General features: G+C 32.9%; 1 protein-coding gene across 1 annotated transcript in view; it reads left to right on the forward strand.

The window, feature by feature from the left end:
- LOC106468726 (rab-like protein 2A) overlaps window positions 1-25,885 on the forward strand; it is a 30,005-nt gene extending 4,120 nt beyond the window's left edge. Inside the window, exons 2-8 of the mRNA XM_013929170.2 lie at window positions 8,849-8,878; window positions 10,440-10,519; window positions 10,880-10,959; window positions 12,448-12,559; window positions 17,064-17,161; window positions 17,503-17,586; window positions 25,070-25,885. Of these exons, the coding sequence (XP_013784624.1) occupies window positions 8,849-8,878; window positions 10,440-10,519; window positions 10,880-10,959; window positions 12,448-12,559; window positions 17,064-17,161; window positions 17,503-17,586; window positions 25,070-25,129 (544 nt within the window). The 3' untranslated portion in view covers window positions 25,130-25,885. The remainder of the gene's footprint in view (window positions 1-8,848; window positions 8,879-10,439; window positions 10,520-10,879; window positions 10,960-12,447; window positions 12,560-17,063; window positions 17,162-17,502; window positions 17,587-25,069) is intronic.
- The last annotated feature ends 6 nt before the right edge of the window (window positions 25,886-25,891 follow it).

The raw sequence follows: 25,891 nt of genomic DNA on the forward strand, positions 1-25,891 counted from the left end.
GTCAACAATTGAGAGGGGCATTAGATCCTTGGCAATGAATGTGACAATAGCATATGTGATGACTTTTTGTTAACCTGGATCTGAAGATTGCAATTTCTTAGTTGGATTTTGGTACAAAGGAAGGTAATCCAGGTTGGTTAACTTGCTCTGACCAGCCTGTTTTGTTGAGGTTTTCATAAACATCGGGATGTTTCCTCTGAAAAAATAACATTTAATATGAGGTTTTGAAAGTAAGCATTGTCCAACATTATAACAAGTCTAACAATCAATCTATTATCATTACAGTGAAGCCTGAACTATATATCGAAAATAATTTGATGGATTGATGGTGAATGATATTTTATTGCATCAGTCAAAAAAAAATTGTCTACTAGAGAAAAATATCATTACCTGCAGATACTTAAGCAAATTTGATGTAGTCTTTCCTGTTGCAGAAATTGATATTGAACAGTGCTGCCCAAAGTACTTCTGATGGGAGCATCAAAATGTTGAAAAACTCGTGTCTTGGTAGCTACCATCTGAAAGTACATCAGTTTTTACAATATTAACTTAAGATTACAATTACACTTTAGCCTAAAGTGCACCAGAATGAAACTGCAAACTAGCCTCCAATTTGGAGATGCATTTATGGTGGGCTAGGAATGAATAATTACTTTTTAATTCACCACACCTGCTCCTCTAAGCTTAGTGATCCAGGGCTGAGGGGCATTGACTTAATGGGTAATGAATTGATGTCTGAAGATCTTTTGCTTATGTGCAGGTAATTGGGAAGCTGTGAAAACCACTTCTATAATGTTAATGCCAGAAATACATTTTTGAAGCAGAAAGAAATCCAAAATTTTAAATGTAATTATATTGTAATCACAGATTACGATTACAATTCATTGATTACGATTACTAGGCCTTACAAATTTCTGATTACGATTATGATTGCAATTACTTTGAAAATGTAATCGCTTAGTAATTGATTACAATTACTCCATGTCTGATTTCCAAAGGGCAAAATTACTCTATTGAATTAATAAACAAATATAAACATGTCACTTTTCCAGACATTTAAAAAATAATAACTTCAGAGTTGAAATTTATTCTATAAAAAGTTTTATTTATTTAATCTTATACATAACAATTTTGTAAGTTTTTATTTTGGGTTGATATCAGCCTATTATAAACAAGACATTAGTGTTTGTAAATTTCTGGAATATATCAGAACATAATATGGTACCCATAATCCATTATGAGAAAAGTCAAAATAGTTTTGAACAAAATAACATCAATTTAAACTTTTTAATTTCAATTCAAGTTTAGTTTTATCAGGTTTAGTCAATCACTATTTCTCAAATTCAGTCATCATAGTGTGATATAATATATCTCAGATTTGACTGGGCTGCTATTTCTAAGGCTGTGTTATATTGGGCCTTATTGGCTAAAGTGTCTTCTTGAACTGGCAGAGAAAATCATCAAAAAGAAATTTCAAAAAATGTATAAATGAATATGAAATGTCTTTAAAACTTATTATGTATATTAAATGAAACATTGATTAACAATTAAAATTATTGTGCTTATAATTTTGATACATGGTAAAAAAAGTTATTTTAGTGTATGCCAGTGGTTTTAAACACAGTGAAATTGCATAATGTTTTTGAATAAAAACAGATAAAATTTATAGTTAAATAAAATAAAAACTATTGGAAAGTTCTAAAAAATGTAAGAAAACATAAAAATCAGTAATTGGAATATACAACAAATGAAAGAAATTTGTTTGACTTTTGAAAGTTGTGAATTCATACAGCTATCATATATGTATATATATTAGCTACATAACTGCATTCATCCCTAAAAATAAGCATTGTTAAATGATTATGTATGGTTTTTCACATGTTATTTTTATATTATTGAAACTAAAACTAATTTAATAGAGGAGCAAATGTTTTAATTATTCTTTAAATTCACATTGTATGTTTTTGAAAATAATTATAAAATAGGGAAATAAGTTGGAGCAAATTGACATTAGGATTATTTTAACCTCAAAGAAAAAAAATGTATTTTGTACTCTGTATCAAGACTTGATGCTAACATTTTTAGATAGCTTATTATGTAGGGTAGATACATGTAAATGCTATTTTTAACATAGATGATTTTAAATTATAATATGAACTTGTTCTATATATCATAATATTTTTGTTAAATTGTGAGATAACTTAAGTTGAAAAAAGTACTTGTGCTAGTGTCTTGAGTAAAGACTTACTCACTGTTGCATTATACATGTGGGAAAAAGCAAGTAGTATGCTTTGAGTGACAGATACATTTGTTCAGAATTAATATTTCAATTGCTGAATAAATCATTTGCTATAATTTAAAGGAATTACGTGTTTAAAAAACAATGCAGGGTAACCACAATTAATCAAATATTGTTAAACAGTAATTAGAAGAGCATTCTGATAAAATATTGCTTTCCACTTGAAAGATAATAGTTTACATATACTATGTCAGATGAAGCACAGAGCAATTGACAATTTAATTACCTCAAATGAAAATATTACATCTGAAATTTTCTGTTTATAGTACAATTTTAGTTGAGTACTGACCTTATTTTAATGGATTCTATCTAAAGTTAATATGAATAATGCAGAAATGAGGAGAAACAAGATGTGAAATACATTCTCTGACACAAAGCCTAATTCATTCATTTTAATGTGTATACTTGTAAGACTAAAACCTTTTCCTGAGAAAAGCCTACAAAAAACCCAGATGTTGAATAAAACTAACAAGATATTAATACAAAACTAAGCAATTATATTTAAAGTGAAGATTTTAAATTTTGCACAATGAACAAAAAAGAGAACATTATAAAGAGCTGGTTGAGCAGGCTAAAAGTATATGTTATGTATGGCATTCAGGAACAATTTTGTCTGACAGAAAAGTCTAGTATCTGCAAGATGCAGTTTGAGGACTGTTAAGCAAAAAATAAAGCTATAAACAGAAGAAGAAAATAAATGCAAGTGAACATAGAAACATAAAATTCTTTATCCACACCACGGTATTTATGTTACCAAACTGGCCAAACTTCTATTTTTTTGTGATTGCTGTCTTGTTGCTGTGATTAGGGCAGGAACACAAGAGCTGACAAGAAAAAAATTACAGCCTACCTGAAAGAATCATGGAAATATCACACTTGTACTCAAACTAAAGCCATAGTCTGGTATCTCATAAGTCATTAAGTTATATACTTCAACTAGTAGTTTACATACAACCATAAACCATCCAAATCCACTTTTTACAGGTTTTTATATCACCTTCTCACAAGTCTACAGAAATGGGTACTTGTTAGCCTGAGACTTAAGAACAAAGGTTGTAGTGTGCAAAAGGATTAGTACATGTTTACATTCTTGCAACATCTGCTGAGCATTGATATGATCAACAACATACAGCAACTGCAGGGAAAGATTAAAAAATTACGTGAATATACTTGAATAAAAATGTATTCTGAAATTAGTAAATATTTCAGTTGTAATAAATGTTTAAGAATTGCAAACTGCACTAATGATCTGCCTTCAAATTTCTGACTGTCAACTGTAGGTTTTGACAAATTTTTACACATTTCTAAAATTTAACTCTCAAAATCACAACAGTATTATTTAATTGGATGCAATCTTTTTTACTATTTATAATAGAGGCTCCTTCAAAAACACAGGTAAAGATTCAGCTGAGTATTACTCTATCTCAACTTTTAAAGTTGTCTGAACAAAATAAAGTATTAGTGTCAAAATACATTAAGTAAGCTTTCTAAAGTACTCACTCCTTGTGTGTGTTGGTCTTGAAAGTGTTAGACGAGAAATGTAAGTGAAAAGTGCAATTAATGACAGGTTTTAAACACAGAACAATTTAAATATATATATTTAAAACATATTAAAAGCAACTTTGGTGAAATCTGATTACCAAACTGAAGGCTTAGCTAAACAGGAGTTATGTATAAAAAAATAAGAAGAGGCTCCCCTTATGTACATCTATACCTGTCATTTCCTCATAAATGTAAAAAGTCGTAACTCAAATTAGTAGTTATCCTTTCTTTTGAAAGTATGATTTTTATGAGAATTTACCAGAATAAAGGTTAATGCTCCCAGAAAAAAATGTGAAGCAGCAAAGGGCATATTTTAAATTATTGTATATAATATTGAAGAAAAGACATCTAGCTTAGTTCTTTCAGAAAGAAATAAAAAAATTACATTCCAAGATGATAACTCGCCTCCTCACACAGATTAGCTATCTTCTTCAGCATGTCTTCCAAAGAAATTTGCATGCCACTCCTATCTTATTTCAAGTGACCTTACATAAATTGTGATGATGATTTCATCATGCAGCGAAAGTACTCCACCAATAGGAGGGTGACATAACACCATGAGCACGAACTCTCCCTGTGCATTTACACTTGTGAATCTTCATTTTTCTCCTCTGCATTGTTTTGTACAGACTTTGTTCAAGTTATTTAGATTTGCTTAATTAATGAAACTTTGATATTTATTTTCTTTAGCTTTTGTTTCAAAAGCTAAATTTTGTTTTTTCATGAATGCTCAGTTGATGGTTATTTATATTTAGTTCTGAATGTTGGACATTATTCACACTTAGGCCTTATTTATGCTGTGGCTTTTGGAGGGTCATTAACTGTCAGAGTGATTCCAGCCATAGTTCAACATATTATGGATTACCATGTGTTTAATGGGCCTTCTACTCCCATCTTGTTGTCCAACTTTATTTCTCTTCAATCAGGAATGATCTATTAAATGATGACCTTCACCTGATTTGCTCTGGGTAGTTCTTTTCCATTGTGAAATGACTTTAACCTTTCAATCTTTTCTTGGATTTTCCTCTCAAGTATGTTTCTTTCCATCTCTTTTGTCTGCATTCTGTATTATATTTCATTTTCTCACATCCTGGCCCAGGATTCTTGGTTTATCTTGTCTTTTCTATTTGCTTGTTATGCTTGTTATTAGATATTTTACTGTTTCCTTCATCTAATAGCTCCTTTTGTCCTGATTTAAAGATTTCCTGTCATTAGTATCTATCTGATAATCTTGGAAATTCTATTTCACTTTTTAGTTTCCCCATTATTGTCTTTTTTTCTCTCCACCCTTCTGTATTCCCTTTCCTAACTCCACCTTTTATCTAAGGCACTTAGTGCTTCTGATGGCTTCTGTAGACATTTGTTCCCTTTTCTCTTTGACCACTTTTACTTCTTCTGCTCTATCTTTCCACACATTATTCCTCTACTGCCAGGACTCCTTGAGTTGGGCTACATTCCTCTTTATTGTACTTCTTCCTTCTTCTTGTGTACTTATTGCCTGACTCCATTTCATTACTCAGATGTTTTCAGTGGTGTTCCTTTTCTCCTGGTGACCTGGTCTGATGTTATATGATTTCTATCCTTGTTATCTTTTTAGGTTTTTCCACTTTCTCAATGTTGTCCTTTTCTCCTATTCCTCATCTAGATCACTCTCCTTCCTACCTTTATATTCTCAGTTCCAGGCCTTACTCTCTTTTTTTTTTCTTCTGATCTTCCCTTTACTAGAAGTCTCATTCATCATTCTTCTTGACAGTGACTATCACACATATATATACCTCTTAATGGGTATCTTACCCTTCTCTTCTGTTGGTCCCAATTTCTGCTAACATTCATTTACCACCTCTCCACTTAACTGCTAAGCCTCTTTCCTTACTTCTCTTCACTTTTCTGTGAAAAGTCTGTGGTTGACCATGGTTGATGTATCAGACACCCTCCTACACATCTCACTTAGCCTGTCCTCTCTTTTCTTTCTTTGTTCCATTTTTTGCATCTTCCCTTTGACTCATTGTTGTCATTTCTTGTATTTTTTGGTATCGCGAGGGCTTTCACTTGAAATATTCATGAACTTGGGCTAGCATCCCTTTTTCTTTAGCTATTTATATGTTTACCCATTCTTGGATGTTTCTTCTTCTATCTCCCTTTTATGGTGTCTACTCAGTTACTCAGTTGGGGGGGGGCTAATCTTGGGGCTCTTTCTCACACCTCACTTTTGGGTAATTATGGGCATTTTCTTCCCATATCCACTGACTTCATCTTGTCTTCTTCACCTGGTCACCAGGTTTTATACTTCTTGTTCTCTGCCTGCATGAGAGGTTCTTTTGCTTTTGTAGACTCTGGCTTCCATAAAACTCCTCATCCCTTTGGAGCATGTCCCCATATATCTCCTTCAGTGAACCTTGTGGGCCAAAGGTTTTCTTTCTTGGATCCTTTGTCCTATTTTGTGAGCTTCTCCTCAAGGAATTGTCATGGTAACTGGACCCTGTATTCCCTTACCACCTCTTCCTTCTTCAATGCTTCTCTCTCTGGTTCAGGTACATTTTTTGATAAGGACAGGACTTCTGATGCTTAGATGCTGGCTAAGAGTTCACGCCACATTAATGTGCTTAGCCTTCTCATTCCTGCCCCTACTAATGGTTCACTTTTTCATGTTCCACTCAGCCTATTGCAAGGTCTTTTCCTGCTCCATTTGTCTTTTTGGTTTGTGTTCATGAGCCTTTTGTTTTGGGCATTAACCATACACATCTGAGCCCATTCATATCCTTTTCTATGAGCTTCAATCTTGGTTGTGGACTGGCTCTCTTGGCCAGTCTGTATTCTATCAACGGAATAGCCTCTACACCCTTGGATATTCCGTGGGATTTACTGCTGGTTGGGCATGTCCATATTGGACAATTTTGTCACTCTTCTCCACTCTGGGCTTCCTCTCTTATGGTCCTCTATTTTTTATCCTTAGGCTCTGGCTGTCAATTTCTCTGCTAGGCCTCATCTTACCTCCTTCTGTACATATTCTGTCTGTTTTATCTCCTGATGGTTTTATGCATCTACAAGTCATCATTCTTCAATCACCCCACCATCTTTGAGAAGAATATTTACTACTTCTCTTCCAGAGTTCCTCTTTGATTACATAGAATCCTACCAGGTGGCTGGTGTTGTCTTTCAGAGTATACTTACCCAAAATCTGCATTGAGCCAGGAGAATGGAGAGTGCTCATACCATCCACTCTGGCTCTACATCAGCCCACTTATGAGATGGGTTGTTCTACAAAACTCCTGGAGATATCCTTGTGGTAAATATATATATATATATGTATGTATTCACTCTATTGTCCAATCCAGACTGTACTTATTCCATGGACTATCACAGAAAAAGCCAGCACTAGGGAAGTGTATGCCTCCCACTTCTCTGGCTCATGCTTGCTTGCTTTTGAAAATAGGACTTCATGGTCATCAATTTCACTGTCTCCAGTAAAAGACCTTTTCAGACTGAAGAACCAATGGGCATCCAGGGACCTTCTTTGCATCTGTCCAGTAGAGTTGAGGTGAGCATGTAATAAAAATGGACCAATACTTCATAACGGTGCAGATAAAATCTATTCCATAGTATCTGTTCAGTTGAATTGAGATGAGCACTTGCCATACAATACTAATCTATCTATCTATATATACATATATCACATTCTTCTTCTGCAGCCTGTTCAGTAGAGTTGAGGTGACTATGCTCTGAATCGGTCCTTACTACCTGACCAATGTACCTTCCTTCCACAGCTGGTGTAAATCCTGTAGAGTCTGGTAGTAGAGTTGAAGCAAGAACTTTATACAAACCTGTGATGTATCTCTGTCATACCCTTCTCCTGCAGCTGGTGTTAGTCCCTTAGTGTCTGGTAGTAGAGTTGAGGCCTACAAAAGTATCCATATTACCAAAAAATGTGCCCTCCTTCTGCAGCTAGAGTCTGATGGTTTAACTAAGAATCAACTTAACTCTTGATGACTTGCTGTCAAAAGCAACCACCTGAAATTAATATAACAAATTAATTTTGTTATACTTTGTCTCTGTGAGCAAACCTTGTTAAGCAACTGTCCTCTTAAAGCTCAAACAGTATGTTGATGATGCCATTGAATCTGATGGTACAATTGAGGTGAGCACTGATGCTTATCACATGCCCTCCTCCCACAGCTGGTGTCAGTCCCTTAAGAGTCTGATCATAGAGTTGAAGTAAGTACACTAGGTATGGTGTGAGTGTGCCCCAACCACATTGCACATATAGGCTGTCCAATAACTTGTGTGCAAGTACTCAGATGGTCATGTTCTAATTCTGCCCATCCCTGTGACACAAATTTGGCTTCTATACCTCATCCCTTTTCCTATATGAGGGAAGAGTATACCCTGGATGAGACAAGATGTGCCCTTATGAAGCCTTCTGCCATTGGGTGTCACATCCCGTGGGCATCTTTTGGTCACTTTCTTAAGGGTTCTCATCTGGGTATATTTAGCACTGGTCCATCCACCATATCATCATGGGATTGTAGCTAATCTATGTGTGAAGATGAGTTATCTCGAAAGTTAACAGTTTCCTTACCAGGAAATGTATTATTGATATATATACACACACACACACACTTCTACCCACCCTTTCCACTTCAGGTGCTCATTTTGGTACTTGCCTTCAAGAGAAGTGAATGCTATATGTAACTGGGGTTTCTGAGCTTTGCGATCTTAGTTGTTGGGGAAATGTAGCCCTTAGCAACTAACAAAGCATTGATGTGTTAATAATTTCATATAAATAAAAGTTATTTTGAATAGTTTAATGTTTTATTCTCCAGTCTGTGCATGAGAAATTTGTATATATATATATATGTGTTTCAGTATGTTTTATTTTTCATTTATTGTTGATTGAGGAAAGTAGGCTATTTGTAAAAACCAAGACTAAGTACTGTAAGAATTTAAGTTCATTTTATTTGTAAATTTGTGTACATGTTTGTATTTATGATAAAAAATTTATTTTTTCAGACTTGTGGAAAGGTTTTTAATGGATGGATAGTATCCTTTTGTAAACAGTAAAAAGCAATTATATTGATTAATAATATCACAAACATTTGTAAAAATGTTAGTAGTGAAATAGTACTCTCTAATATCAGAAACCATATAAAGTATTTCACAGTTACTCATTTGAAGTTTGCTATGAAAAATTTAAAAGGATACTTGTGTATATTTACACGTGTGTTTACATGTGAACTAAAAATTAGTTGAATTCTTTTCATGTTACATTTCTTAAATGACAAGTAATTTGGGTTTTCATCATGTTTTAGCATATCTTGCTTAAAAATGATTTTTGAATGAGAATTTCAATGATTAGAGCAAGTGATAAATGTGATTAGGTTAAGTTTGTAGTTTGAAGGTGTCAAACTGAGTAAGAAGTTATAGTATTTAGTCTTCCCTATGGAGTCTTGAATACTGAGTACTTGCAATTTGACAAAAAGAGGTGGGATTGTTTTTTCAGTATTTTAAATAAATATTTAAAGTTTGGATGTTGCGAGTTTAAAATTTTGAGGAAAAGTTGGACATGGTATTTTCAGTGAAAATAGCAAAAGTATCATCAACATACTGTTCGAACTTTAAGAGGACAGTTGCTTAACAAGGTTTGCTCACAGAGACAAAGTATAACAAAATTAGTTTGTTATATTAATTTCAGGTGGTTGCTTTTGACAGCAAGAATCATCAAGAGTTAAGTTGATTCTTAGTTAAATTCTTCATAAACCTGATCTTCTTGGAATAGTTTTGAGAAACATATGTCCATAATGTCTTCCAGTGAAATGTTAGTGAGTAATGACATCAAAACTTCTTTAAATTAAAATCTGCAATTTAATGATGAATGTTTTAATTTTTTTGTTAAAGAACATGTGAAACATTTCTTTTAATTTTGAAACTTGCATCAACTAAGCAAAGTTTATCTCAAAAACCAAAGGAAATGAATCATTTTTCAGATGTACTAATTACTGGAAATTCCAAAGGCTCTTTAGGCCTGGCACACTCTAGTGGTTAGGACAATCAGTTTGCAATCTGTGGGTCATGAATTTACCATTACTGAACATGCTCCCCCTTTTAGCCATGGGGACTGTATAATGTAATGGTTTATCCCACTATTCATTGGTAAAGAGTGGCTCAAGAGTTGGTGTTGGATGCTGTTGAATAGCTGCTTTCCCTCTAGTTAATCACTTTAAAAATATTGACAGCTAGAGCAGATAGTTCTTGAATAGCTTTGCACAAAATTCATCAAACAGACCTAGCTAATAACAAAAAATGTAAATGAATAGTTAACGGTGTTAAAGTTTCAATTTGTACCCATAAATTCAAAGGAAGAGCTACGTGTATATATTTGGATGGGCCACCAAATGTGATTTTGTGTACAAGTATTTCATTAATATTATAGTTCTTGTGTCATTACCAATTACAGTTATATGTCTCAAATTTTTTGTGTAGTTTTATAGTCAATTTTGCTAGCTAAGTTGGAAATATATATTTATTTTAAGTATGAAGGTGGAAATAATAGTTTTGTATTTGTATGAAAATGATTAAAAGTTCCTATACGTCCATTTACCAGTCAGCCTCATCAGTTATCCACATATGCATTAACCCTTTTTAGATACACAACTGATGTTGAAGGTGAACCTGTTGTTGTTGGTAAGTTATTTTTCTTGAAATGTATTAATAATTTTTTATCTTCAGTTATGACTATTTCAGGATTTTATTTATTGATGATATCTACTTTAAAGCAGTTAAAATCTTTCATAAGTTAATAGAAAATTAAATCATTCAAACAAATTATAAATACAATGAAGTCAGAACAGTATGATCCAGCTTTTATGTACTAAAAGCTAAAAATCAAGTTTTTTAATTCAACTTTAAATGACAGGTTTTAGTTGAAAATACTAAAAAGAAATCTGTGGGGGGGGGGGGCAAATATTTCACTGTATTTTAGTTGTTATGTAAACTTTCCATGCTTATGACATGGTAATTGATTTTTTCTTCTTTTATAATTAGACTTCTGGGATACAGCAGGTCAAGAAAGATTCAGCAGTATGCATCCCTCTTATTATCATCAAGCCCATGCCTGTATATTAGTAAGTAATAAAAATTACTTTATTTGTGTTTAAATGTTATGTATTTATTTTGTTCTTTTGTTTGTACTCTGAAGTTTGTTTGTTTGTTTGAAGTTTGTTTTTTACAGCTTAATATATAATGTCATTTAATGCATGTAGGTCAACAATCATCCACTCAAACACTCAGAATCAGCACAAACATTGTAACTTAAAATTTTCTTGCTTGTTCATACATGTATAGTTTAGGTTTATCAAACAGAATCCTTGAAACAAATATTTATTATGAATAAACATAATTTCATTAAGTAGATTATTTTTAAAGTATTAACTTAGAGAAAGTAAAACTTCATAAAACAGTCAAAAATTTGCACCTTGTCTGAGTTTTCAAGAGGCTTACTGGTAGAAGTTCTTTGTAGAGCTTGCTTGTAGGAAAAGCTGAATTTTCTTTGAGAAAATTGCAGAATTAGAGACTAAGAGCATGTGTTACATTTGCATGATTGGCAGTTACAAGTATTTATAGTGTATTAATTTCTTACATCTTTTAAAGTTAGTTTTCATATTGTTTAGATCTACCATCACTACTTAGGTAATAAAAGTGTATATTAAATTCTTAAAAAAAGTGGCTTATGTTAAACACATAGCCATAGTATTATAAATACACATCAAATCAATATGGCTGAGCTTATGTAAATATGTCTGGTCATAGACAAAAAAGTGTTAGCTTTTGACTGATCACTGACTATTATTTTGCACCTCGATAAGAAGCTTTTTATAAACCATTTCCAGTTGAGAACTTCTCAACTGAAATAAGCTGAGGATTAAAGAATTACAGGTCAAAAATAATTTAACTTAAATGATAGTATAAAACTTGCAATTTTCATGAAAAAAGATCAGGCTTATGAATCATCACAAATTTACAAGTTTTGGGGAGTGATGCATCCTCAGGTGAGGATCACAAATTCACTAAGTAATTCAACATTTTTAGAACAAATTATATTATTTACATTGTAATTTAATAATAAATCTGAACTTCCATTCTATAGATCTTGCATTCAGATTAATGCTCACAAGCTCTTGGAGTGATGAAGATTTTATATGCATCTAGTTAAGTCTACATTTTGTGCTTTAGATTGACAACAGTACAGTTTAAGTAATGAATGTAAAAACTGTATCCTTTTACAAAAAATGACAATATATTATAACCTGTACAACTAAATAATAATATATTATAACCTGTACAACTAAATGATAATATATTATAACCTGTACAACTAAATGATAATATATTATAACCTGTACAACTAAATGATAATATATTATAACCTGTACAACTAAATGATAATCTCCTTAAAACCTTTTTTTTTACATTTGATTTTTAAGATTACTGTCACTTCATCTTAGTTATTAACTGTTACACTGGTTTAATGAAATGTCAGGTTTCTCAAATTTACTGACAGATGTTTTTGTTGCTATTTATTAATTAGTAAATGCTGGTATCAAATATTTCAGGTTTTTGATGTAACTAGAAAGATTACCTATAAAAACTTACCAAATTGGTACAAGGAACTCAGAGAGTACAGACCAGAGATACCATGTCTTTGTGCTGCAAACAAAATTGATGGTAAGCTTTATTTGTTTTATAAATATTCATCAGATATACATAATTATTTACAAGATCTGATTAAATAAGATATCCAATATAAAAACAATATTCAAAATAATGTTGAAACAAGAATGAAAGCATATAAAAAGGTAATTCTGACATGATATCTTACCTTCATTCACATAATAGCTTCTTTCATTCAGTGCTGCTCTCTATATGCACAAGTGTTTTTGCTCATCACTAGCCTTGACACTCCCACCTACCCCACGTTGAATGTGATTCTATTGCATCTTTGTATGCAAATAAGTATGTGGCAACCCTCCACCAATAGGAGTGCGACACACTTCTGACATAGGTTACTCCATCTATTCTATTCAGTCTAGCCTTCACTTTTCATTTAGGTACAGTTATGTTCAGATGTTACAAAATTTTCATCCTGCACTTCCCACACTTCGTCTTCACGCGTGGCTTTTGTCTGGTCCTTTGCAAGGACATCCAGGCTATCTATGAGTGTGGTATCATTTTCGTCCCATTCAATTTACCCTTCCTCATTCATGATTTGTCAGAGAAAGTGGTGAAATTTTCACCACTGGGTTCCTTCCTTCCTGACCAACTGCAGAATTTTACCTGGCTGTTTCATCTGAATTCCTCAATATCTGCCATAGTAGGATATCGAGCAGCCTTGCCTAGTACATTCCGTTTTACCAGGTACTGCACTTTTTCCTTTTATTACATTCCTTCCAGATTAGTCATCCTCCTTGCCCAACAATATTGCTGGATTTGGATATGAATTTTGTTCTCCACACCCTTACCCATCCTTCCTCTGTACCCTTGGCTACCTGTTCCCTCTATCATTTATCCCTTAAAACCTTCTTTTCTACTCCTTTTAATGTACTACTTGGTTGGGGTACTCCTGGCATATCTCCTTCATCAAGCTGAGGCTTGTCAGTTCTGTATTGCAAGAAGCTGGACTGACTAACAGGTACTCTGGTGGGTTGGGGTACCCCCGGCATACCACTTGCAGATTGTGACTTGTAAATTCTAGTAATGTATGGAGCTGGATTAGGAACCAGAAGTCCAGTTGGTTTTGAATTTGAGTGAACCACCATACTGGCACTTCTCTTCCTACCGCCGTTTTGATGTTGTTTTCACAAGTGGCTGGTGTTGGTTGAGGATTTCTTACATGTGCTCTGTCTAGTGAGACAGAATGGAACATTTTCCCTTCTGTCTCATAGGCTTGAGGTGAACACACTAGGGGCCCTCCTTCTACTGTGGAATGGATGATTAATAGCCATTGCTGCCTGGTTTTGGACTGGAGTTGACTCACTGGGTATGGTCTGACATGCAATAGCCATTCTACACTATGGGGCATATCCATTTAGTTTTCCTCACCATCATTATATTTGGTTGGGAACCCTCCATCCTGCCATCTCCTGGATGTTGATTTCCAGGTGTTTGTGTTTGCTGTTGAGCTAGACCAACCAACACGTGTACATTAATGGATGTGCTACACCTATTTTCCACCCAATTCTGCATACAGATGTGGTGCAGTCTCACATGGGTGTGTTCCTCTCTCAAGAGAGGTCACACTCTACAGACATACTTTGGATGCTTTCCAAAGGGTGCTCACCTAGATCACTTTTGCACTGGTCTCTCCACCTTTTCAGTATGGGATTCTAGTTATTATGTCAGAAGGGGTAAGATACTGTGTTGGAAATTAATATTTTCCTACACTGAAAATATATTTCTGATAGGTACTTACCTCCTCTTAAACTTCCCACCCTTCCTCCCCAATTCTGATGCTTCTTTTGTGTCTAAATTCGAAGTGACGGTTAGGCTGATAAGTATAGAGGGCCTAACCTGCATCAGGAACGTGTGTTGCACTTTTATTGGTGGAGAGTTAGTACTTGCTTATTTGCATGCAAAGATGCAATAAAACCATGTTGAACTTGGGGTAGATGGGAGTTTCAAGGCTAGTAGCAAGTGTAAACATATAGGGGGGGCAGCAATGAATGAGAGAAGCTACTATTATGTGAGATGAGGTAAGTGGCTATCAGAAATATATTTTCAGTGTAGGAAAACATTAACTTTGAATTACACTGCTACGGAATTAGATTCAATACTTGAATGTTTTTCTTGTGGGAAACTTAAGTTTCAAAGTCAAACTAACTACATTTGATTTCAACTGCAAAACTGTTTGTAAAATTATGAACTGGACAATAAAATTTATGTTTACTATCATTTGTGTAGATTACTTGAGTTAATGAGAAGTAGTATATTCTACAATAGATAAAAACAAATAATAGTCATTGGCTGAATGGTGAATTATTTCAACTTTTAACTTACTCCAACTTATGCTTAGGTGTAACACATGCTTGTTTTTAAATGCTGCACCTTCTTGTTTGAAAGTAGCTATTTACCATTTTCATGTTATTTAAACTATTTTGTAGTACCACTTAACCCTATGCTAGTACCATCAGTTTGCCAGACAACATTAGTACCACAGGGTTGGGTCACGCTCTATCCAGAAGAAAAAAGATAATAAATATGATTTATTATTATAACTAAAATATGTCTGTGTATATTTGTAAATTAAGTATCTTGTGACCATTTCCATAGCATTTTGGTTAATTTTTAAAGTATGGGTAGTATTAGTAGAGGAATAATGAAATTATTACAAAAATATTGTTCATATTTTATTTGACAAACAAAAAACATCATTCCAAAGGTAAAGTAAATATGTTTTACAACTAAAAATCTTCTTAAAAGTTATTTTGAACAAAAACATAATTAGTTTATTAACAACAACAAAAATGCCTAATCATCTCACTTAATGTCACTGTACATTCTCAATGTTAAAAAAAATAAAACATGAATAGTTTGAAATACCAAAAATAAAAATTACAAAATTTCTTCATATTCAGAATAAATTAGCTCTGGAAACATTAATTGAATCAAGAATAACAAAGTAATAAAGATATAAGCCTTCTCAGAAATACACCTTGATTTAGTACTGTGGGATTTTTGTGTGCTGGAGCAAGAACAAAACATGTGCTGCTTTCACTGAGGCTGAGGTAGAAGAACAAAGTGCTCATGCTATCAGGGATTTAGGGAAAGTACTGTGAACAACAACTGCATCAGTGCTGCTATCTCTTAGTGATGAGGTCAACTAATGTATTAAGTCATCAAGAAATTAATGTTGTGCTTTGGAACACTTTCATTAACCACCCCCCAAATAACATATATCGCATATAATAGTTAAAAAAAGTGCCTAAACGTCCCATTGTGTAGCCTATATTATGTGTAAAATTTAGCATACTCTAATCCCTTGTAGTGATGGCACACGGCGAGACACACATTTGGCATGTAATGCTGTGTGAATACAAGAAAGGAAAACAATGCCTCTGTAGCCACAAAGGATATCAAAGAAGTTTATGGAAATGTTATAAATATTCATAAGTGTCAATGAAGGTTCAGCAAATTTTGTCCAGGTGACTTTAGCCTTAAAAATTGTGATGGCAGGGGCTGACATGTTGGAATTGATATTGATGCTCTGAAGAAGCTTGCTGAGTCTAACCCAAGGCCACACGTGAAATGGCCCTGAAATTGCATGTCTCTCATGAAACAATATGTAAACATCTAAGGAATATGGGAAGACTCCATAAAGAAGGTGTTTGGGTGCCTCACAAACTCTCTGATGATCATTGTCGCCGGTGATAAACAGTGGATTCTCTAGTCGTTTATTAAATTCCAAAAACAATGGCTTAGTCCTAGACAAAAACCACTTCTGACCCCAAAACCTGGACTCCATCCACAGAAAGTGATGCTTTGCATTTGAAGGGACATCAAAAGAGTACTTCATTTTGAACTCCCAAATCCACAGTGAACTGTCAATGCAGAGATCTACAGTCAGCAACTGGAATGTTTAAATCAAGCTCTTCATCAGAAACGCCCTTCACTCTTCAATTGGAAAGGTCCACATGTGGCATGTTTGACGCAACACAAGATTATGGAGTTGGGTTGGAAAGTTCTCCCACACCCACCATATTCTCCAGATATGGCAACATCAGATTACCAACTTTTTCGCTTGCTGCAACACCATCTTAATGGAAAATTTATGCAAATGTGGAAGGTGTTAAAGAGAACATCAACCTGTTTTTTGCTTCAAAGCCAAGTGATTTCTTTTATCAGGGCATTAACAACCTGATTGAAAGATAGAAAAAAGCATCATTGATAAAAATGGAGACTATTTCATTTAATATATGTTTTGTTTTGATACATATAAATTGTTTGGGTTTTTTTCATCTAAAAAAGCAACACTAATTTCTTGATGACCTAATACTTGGGATTTAAATACACCCCATGTGACTAACGGAGGGTTAATTAATCAAAATTATCTCTTAAGGCATATTGTAGAAAAGTTGAACATTAATAATTAAATTTTTTATTTACATACATGTAACCTAAAAGATATAAAATCTGTACTACTGTTACATAGATACTGATATTCATTTTGTTTCAGTGGATATTAAGGTAACTAAGAAGAGCTTCAATTTTTCAAAGAAGTTTGGCATGCCTTTCTATTTCGTTTCTGCATCAGATGGAACAAATGTTGTTAAGGTGAGACATTGTGTTTGTGTAAGTAAGTTAATTATTATAAACTATAAATATCGTTCTTAGGTTCATTATAGAAATCTGAAAATGAAACAGTGTCATCTACATCAACAAAAAGAAGTATAAAATAAGCAGTGAAAAACAATTACTTGGCAAACTCACCCAGTATCATCTAGCACTAAATCAAACAAGACACTAAAAAAATATATTTTCATGATATATTAACTATATCTACTAAGTCAGTAATCTTCTAAAACAAACAGATTAGTGTACAAGTTATTTATTCTGAATGCTGAGAATCAAAGTTAATAACATGTAATTTGAGCAAAAAGCATTTTTTTTTATAGATGTTTCAAGATGCTATTCGTTGTGCTGTACAATACAAGAAAAACCCAACAGATTTCATTGATGAAGTTATGCAAGAATTAGAGGTAATAATTATCATCACACATTTTTTAAGGTATTTGCAACTTATGGCTTATGTTCATTATTTAACGGTGAGTTTCAAAAAACTACCTTCAGCTTTGTTGCAAAATTGCACAAAATCATTAATCGTATGTTGCATTTACAAGTTATCTGAAGTAGAATATATAACTTTGTATCACGTATATATACATATATGTAAGTATTCTTCATATAGGTTCAAGTATGAACATTACATTAAAATAGAGCACACAGTTTCTTAAGTCTAGCTTTAGTGGTTGTAACTTTTCTCTGTTTTTGATTAAAGGCTTGTTCATTTAAAACTTGTTCTGTTTATCTCTATAAGATGTGTGAAAATCATTTTGTTCTTGCAAATAGAAAGTAGCTCAGATATAATAGAATTTCATTTAAATTCTTACTGTCCAGCATAAAATCTAGCAAATTCCAAAGTCTATCTGAATATTTGGCTAAATTTTATCCTGTAATTTTATAAAAACATCTCGGGATGTGAGGTGCTGTTGGCATATTTATAAAACTGATTTTTCCACGATTTGTATCCAACGTATGTTTCTTTGAGTCTTGATGTGACTATAGTGATTGACTGAATTTTTAACAATATTTGTGGTATTCGTTTCATTGAAATCCAAGCTCAGGCAATGTGCAAAATATTGTAAAATTGAAATTGAAAATTTTATACTTCCCATCTTTTGTAGTGTCCCCTAACACTGGACAGCAAAAAATTTGAAACTGGAGGAAATACAAGTGATTTGGAATAATTTTATGGTGCTGATTTCAAGAATGGAGTCAGAATTTGTCCACCACCTCTAGATTTTGAGTTATTGTAATATTTCAATATTTTATCAGCACTATGTGAAATACCATGCAATCAACTCAGTACAGTAGATTATTTAATGGGTAAAAGGCATAGATTTTTGATAACTTCAAACACTGACTGTATTGTATTGGTATATAATTCCAACTATGATGTTCATACATGCTATTTGTTCTTGCATCACTTTTGCTTCATTCCTATGCTCACCTGCTCTCCCGGGAATCACAAAATCCTCACGTGTTCAGTTTGCTAGAACATTCAAGAAGTCCCTTGACTAAGCATAAAAGGGTCAGAGTTAGATGCCTCTCACAGTTGCCTCTCATACCCTCAGTTTGTCACTTTGTCTTTATCTGCACACAGTCAAAACATAGTCTGATCATACCTGCAATATAATCAAATTCTGCAAAATTTTGTTTTTTACAATCTTTTAAACTCTAGTTTAGTAAACATAAATTCTTTTATATTTTTTGGAAAATCATTTGAAATTCTGGCTGCTTGCAGTTCAAGTAAAGTCCAAAAGTGTAAAAATCACTCAAACAGTTTCTGCTACATTTGTGGAAAATACATTACAGTTTCATGAAGGAAAAACATCCTACACAAGGTAAAGGTAGCTTACTAACACTATTTTGGGTGTAAAAACTTTGGGCTCAACATGTGCATTGTACAGTTTGCACACCTGGCTTGGCACAGTGGCTGAATAAGAAGAAAGCAAGTATGACATTTTAAGTTTTCATGATATCATGTGAGCCAAAAGATCATCTAACTGACTGTTATTTTTGCATGACTAATATTTCTGAATATTAAGACAAAACTAAGCAATACATTAAATGTCCAGAGATTGCATCTGTAATGAAACCTGTACCTCATGAGGATGGTCTTCCAGAGCCACATCCACCAGTGAATTGGAAAACAAAAGTCATCCTGTAAAGAAGACAATGAGTCCTCTTCATCTAGTAATTCTCTTCCTGTGGTACCACAACATAAACTGCTTCATGTGATCACACAAGAAGAGCCAAATGATCTGATTTGTGACTTGTCTTATCAAAGTCTTGCTTCTCACTATAGCATGCAAGATACTTTGTGTTTCTATAGAAATGTTGATGTACTACTGGAAAAATTAGGTACTGAACATCATGTTCAAGAATGGAGACTTTTTACTGATTCCTCTACAGTTAGTCTGAAAGCTGTACTTTTGTACAATGGGAACACTAAGTCATATATTCCTATTGCTCATGCTGTGAAAATGAAAGAAACTTAACAAAGCATGCAGGTTATACATACTTAAAAAATGCAATTTTCAATGAATAAATAAAGTAATTAAAGTTTTCATGATATATCAGAATATTTTGAATAAACCTATCATAACTCAAAAACTAGAGGTGATGAGTAATTTTCAACAGTTGTAATTTTTCTAGTAGCAGAGAAATTTTTTTGTTGTCCAGTATAATTAAAGCATAAACCCCCATGCACAGTCAGGTTGGGGTTGTATTGCTCTCAACCTCATTGTAATGGTATTTTTGGCCTCTCTAATAAATCTAGCAGAATTTACAGTACTGCCTGGAAATTTTTCATGTTTATGCAAATGATTTATTTAACAAGTCCCATTATTTGTGTATATGCAAATATCAATCCTTTTGCAATGTATTCATATATTTTACCAGAACTTGTAGTCACAATGTTAACTTGTAGTTACTATAACTCTGAAAGTACTTAATATAGCTTCACAAAATATGGCAAGATTTCAGTAAACACTACAGTTCTTTGTAGACGAAAACAAAAAATCAAAATTTTAATTTAGTATTTTTGCTAAAAATTTGTCTGTAAATTTATAGTCATTGTTGACTGCTCCAAGTACAAAGTCATTTTCATGTTAAGATTGAAAATACTTTTCTTGATCTGAAATTTTTCAAATTTCATTTGCGTGTTCTCTACAACCTCCTAAATATACATCAAATGTTTCTTTTCAGAAAGACATAATATTTTGTATGTTATTTCATCTGCCATAACTATGTGGGGTTGATTGATTTCACCAACGTGGTAACCACCACACAAAATTAGTAAATAAATTTAAATTACCCTTTTTCTGTTTTGTTTGGGGGGGGAGGAGTAGAGTAGAAATATTTAAACTTCCTGACTGTGTACATAAAACCTATCAATGCATGGAATAAAGCTGCAAATGTCTTGTATTTGCATGTGTTTGTTGTTTATTTCTATCTCAAATGGTTTTAAAAACGTTGTTACAGCTTAGGTCAAAATGTCTGGTCATACTCTATCTGATGACCATGCATATTTACAATAGCCTTCCAGCATAGTTTCCAATGTAGTAAAAGGCTCCATCATACAGCTGTCATGTCCAAAGCACATCACTTTTCCCTGCATGCTTGCCATAATCCATCTAGTGTATAAGGACAACATTTTCACATTGCCCATTTCAACAGTCTGATCACACAGAATTCCATAGGTGCTTCATATGGTATAGCATACACCCTCATATCCTGTTGGCCTCATTTCCAATTGGAGGTCTTTGTTGATTATGTTGCATAGTGTTGTCTGAGACACTTGGATGATTTATGTCAATGACTTTTATTGTGATCATGAATTATCAATTGGTACATGATGTCACACTTTGCTTACTATTGCTGGATATAACTTGCTGCAGTTCTATTTCTAACAGTCTGCATGCCTCAAGCTGATCCATATTCCTTTGTTTTCCAATGCCATTAAGTACAAGGGATATCCTTTTTTGTGGAAATTCTAAATCTCTGATCTGAAACATCTTTATGGTCTGAGTATATGAATATTTTGTATCAGAATGGGCTGTGATGAGCAATACCTAAATACACTGTTTGTGACTGGGATGTCCTGTGATAAATATTTGAAGATGGACAGAGTGTCTGTTGTGACCTTCTGTTTTCATAAATGCTTTAAATCTTTTTCGTTTAAAGTTAAATATAAAGACAAATTCAGAATTAAGTACAGAAAATATTTTACACACTTAACATGGTACTCATATCATGGTAACTAGTTCATTTATTTAAGCAATATACTGACTCAGGACTAAATGTAATATCCTTGTGGTAGTTACAATGTGGAAGATCACATCTTTGATTTAAAGAATCATATGTGATTAAGGATTAGAAGATTTGTAAATTTCCAAATTTGTTGGTTGGCTACAAAATTAATTCTACCCACTTTAAAACTTTACAAGTACTCAAGAAGTGATTTGTTTGACTCATCATACTTCACTACTTATAGATCCTAATGGAAAAGCATTACCTTTGTTAATCTCATAGGCTAAAAGTTCATATATTAATTGGTTTACAACTTCAGATTCACTACAGTAATAATACAATAGCTACAGGCTGTTATTATCTTTGTTCATTAGGAATCTTGCATTGCAAACAGGAAAAATTTAAAATAGTGTACATCATCTTCATGAGAACATACAAAAAAGTAAACTTTTCTTATCTAAACCAGTTTCTAGACATCAAACTAAGTTAGAGAAGACTGATATTATGAGTAAAGTTCAATGTAAGAGACAGGTGGCACTGCTGAGTTTATTGTGTACGAAACAAGTTTTAGGTGAGCATTTGTGATTGGATATGCAAGTGGTACCTATTGGAGCTGATATCTACAAATGTTAAAATTGTACTACAGGTATTGTAGAACATTGAATGGTCAGAAAAGGTTTGTTAATAGTTTATGATCACATCAATCACTGATGTAAGTTGTACATCATTGTGATGTGCTTAACGTGATCAAGCTTAACATGAACTGTATATCAAGGTCTAAGATCCATTTGACAGTGTCAGGTGTTTGCTACATGGAGGACAATGATACCTCTTAAAAAATTGTGTTTAGGGCACTCATTTATAATGGGGTTGATTGTTTGAGTTGGATGTCCACAAACATATATTAGGGTGTCTTTGCTTGCCTGGTGCAGTTACGATTCAGGACTATCCATTTCCATCAACTACATATGCATATGAGAACCCTGTTGGTTGTAAAACTACATCCCTATACTGTTTGTTATTCATAATGCCATGTCATTGCACATAAAGTCACTGTGACCACTAATACTGATCTCTGCCCAAATCAGTATGCCACCTTGCCATATGCATATTTTAATAACCTAATCAGAATTAGTATTTCCAATTACTACTGTTGTAGTATATGTGTATCCAAATAATCAAAGTATCTCTGTTATTTTGATTAATTAAAGGATATTAAACTTAATCATTTAGTGTCATGATTCTTGAAATTAGAGTTTCAGATTATCACTATTTTTTTATTATTCCAATTATCTAAGTAATCCAAATATTAACTATTAGTTTTTCCATCGGTGTCTGCATGCTATTTACTTGTATGCAACTCACGAATGTAAGTGTGTGGCCTAATCACCATTGATTATATAACTAGGTTCGGTGATGCCTGTTGTTAATGTTTACTTTATAAGTGTAAATAACAGTGTAGTTTCAACTAAATATATTTTTTACTTATTACAAGTTACAAATGCAACCACTTTTACCTGGGGTTAAGATTGCTTTTGATACAATAAAATTATGACAAGATAATATCCATAATTCTTTATTTGATCAGAGAAATTGTTGATTGTTGAATAATTTGCTCATTTAACTGTGTTTGTCAGAAATGACTAGATGCAGGCTATTAACAGTAAAGATATGTAATACCAATTGACCTAAAATATGTGAGAAAACTCTCACTAATTGCAAATGTCTTTTTACATGTTCCTCTTAATTTGTCTATTTTGGATTCAAAATTGGATATATATAGATTCAAATCTATCTTTTGTTTTCCACAATTCACTATTGAAGAGGCCTTTTGTTTAATACCAGGACTTATCAGGTTGGGCAGACAATGACTTTCAAAAGATTATCTAAAACTATATTTATGTATATGTGCATTATAATATTTTAAAAGTTATGGTTTAAATATTGAAACTTAGCCTTTTGCTCCAGCCTCAAAAATTACATTACTGCAGTTGAAAAATCAATTCCAGAATTTGGGTATTGTGCAAAAAATGATTTAGCTTCAATGAAGGTTCCACAGAACAGCATGGTGTTGTCAAAGAAATTCAGACAAGGATGGCACAGTTGAGTACAAAACTGCTGAAAAAGCCACAGCCCTGAAGAAAAAAGGCATGGATTTTGAATTGTGTTTTTCTGACAACATTAAATAATCTTCTAAAACTTTGTAACATGGTCTCCAACTCGTATCCATGAATGTATTGACTACATCCGTTCAAATTGAGGCAATGATATATAAGTATGAACTACAGTAGAATGACTTGAATAGAGCTAAATGGATGACAGGCAGTAATAATACTGCTTTCTCAGATTCTGAATCATGGAGAAGGAAAGTGAAAGTTTCTCACCATTTTGACAAATAATGATACACTCAAACTATTCTAGCCAAATATTTATACAAAGTACCTTTTTTTCATTAGAAAATAGATCTGATGTTCACAGGTGTGTTTCCGTTGATTTAGTCATTGGACTGATTAGTCAAATCAGGCTCTGCAGAATTAGATGATATTGTCCATCTATCCAGTTTCTACATGGATGATCTCAATTTTAATTACCTCATTTATGAACATACACTGCTTTCTCTTTATGAGTTTGGACATTTTAGCCAATGTCCACTTGATGTACTTGCATATACTGAGGTGAAATGAATAAAATATATTAATTAGAGAGCACTGCTGGCTATTTCTGGAACAATTGGTGATGGATGTTAATGTTTTTTTACCTACACACCTCTTTTGTTGTTTTAATAAACAGGATATGTTTCAGTGTGTACTTTATGACTAGATGAAAATACATGTTTTATAAATTATTTGTAACTCTAGTTTTTGTGAACTAAGTATGTGTAGGTACCAGGTAGATAGCTTACCCTACACATTGTAACTCAGTGTATTTTGTTTACATAATTTACTAACACTTAAATGACTAGTTTTATGTTTGTGATCCTCACTCCTAAAATATATGTCTTCACAATACCTCTGTCATGAAATGTGTGTGCATTGCAAGTAAAATTAATTGCTAAAATGACATTTGCAGACAGGTATCAAATTTTCAGAAAACATTTCAGTGCATCACTGTACCCTGAATCTGCAAGGGATTATTTAAAGAGAAAACAAGTTATGCCAAGCCTAGTGAACAGGGGGAGGCCTACAAGTTCCACTCATTGCTCAACGATGCTTTGAGGCTTTATGCTTGCAAAAAATGCAATTTACTGTATTTCCCAGCAAATGCATATGTTTCATGTCATGAATGAATACATTTTGATATTTGTGAAAGATATGTTTTTTACTTCTAAGCATGCAGACTTTCCTCCAAAAAAGAGGAGTGGTCAGAATTGAGGATTGAAGTAAAAATGATGGTTTATCATGTATTAATTTCATATTGTTCTTCATTCTAATATTTTGTAATGAAATACTAAGCTTAATGTAGTGCCAGGTAATGTTGAGTTATTGTGTATGTTAATTACTTTATCAACTGTTATAGCTAGAGTATAAAAATGTTCAAAAAGATATGCTATAAGATACATTTTTATCACCAGCATTGCTATGATCTACTATAGTAATTTTAATATGTAAAAGAAAAATTTTGAAATGGCATAATTTGTGATTTTTGCAGAATTTTGAGAGCAGTGAATTTGACCAAGAAGATAAAGCAAGTCAACCTGGTAATCAGTAAATGGTTTATAAAAGTCTAGCAGTGTGATATCACTTAATTTGACCAAGAAGATAAAGCAAGTCAACCTGGTAATCAGTAAATGGTTTATAAAAATCTAGCAGTGTGATATCACTTTCTAGTGCCTTTTGGTGCTACAGTTTCACATTTCTATCAGGAATTCTGTATTCAACTTCTTGCTGACAAATAGTTTTTGTGTCTTGACTTTTGAATACATGCATTTGTGTCTGCATTTTGAGAACTGCAAGTATGGGACCACTACTGATGTATCACTAGTCAACATAAAATATATATAAGCACATTTTCATTTATATATGGGCAGAAGCTAACTTATTGTGATTACTTTCTACTTATTAAATTTCTTTTTAGACTGTATTATTCCAAATTTTTAAGGATTAGAAGTGAACAGTGTCTATTTTGGTAGTTATGATTATTTTCTAAACCAAATGAAAAACATGTAAAAACTTTTATATTCAGAATTTTATCTGAGTTTAAGTATTAAGAAAAAACTTTCAAATGCAGCTAGACAATGATTGATACCCTGAAGAGGGTAAAGATATCATAAAACAACAACTTATATTTATTACATGTTCAAATAAAATTATTAAACTTAACTAAGCAGTTGAAACAACAATAATTTCTTTTTTTTTTGTGAGGTTTTCATCCAATGTCTGTAGACAGTTGTTTATAACCATATGTAACTTTTAGATAAGATCTACAGTAGTACTGAAAAGGAATCTAATTGTGATCTAAATTTGAGAAGAC

Source organism: Limulus polyphemus, unplaced genomic scaffold (genome assembly GCF_000517525.1).
Source record: "Limulus polyphemus unplaced genomic scaffold, Limulus_polyphemus-2.1.2 Scaffold3137, whole genome shotgun sequence".
Lineage (NCBI taxonomy): Eukaryota > Metazoa > Arthropoda > Merostomata > Xiphosura > Limulidae > Limulus > Limulus polyphemus.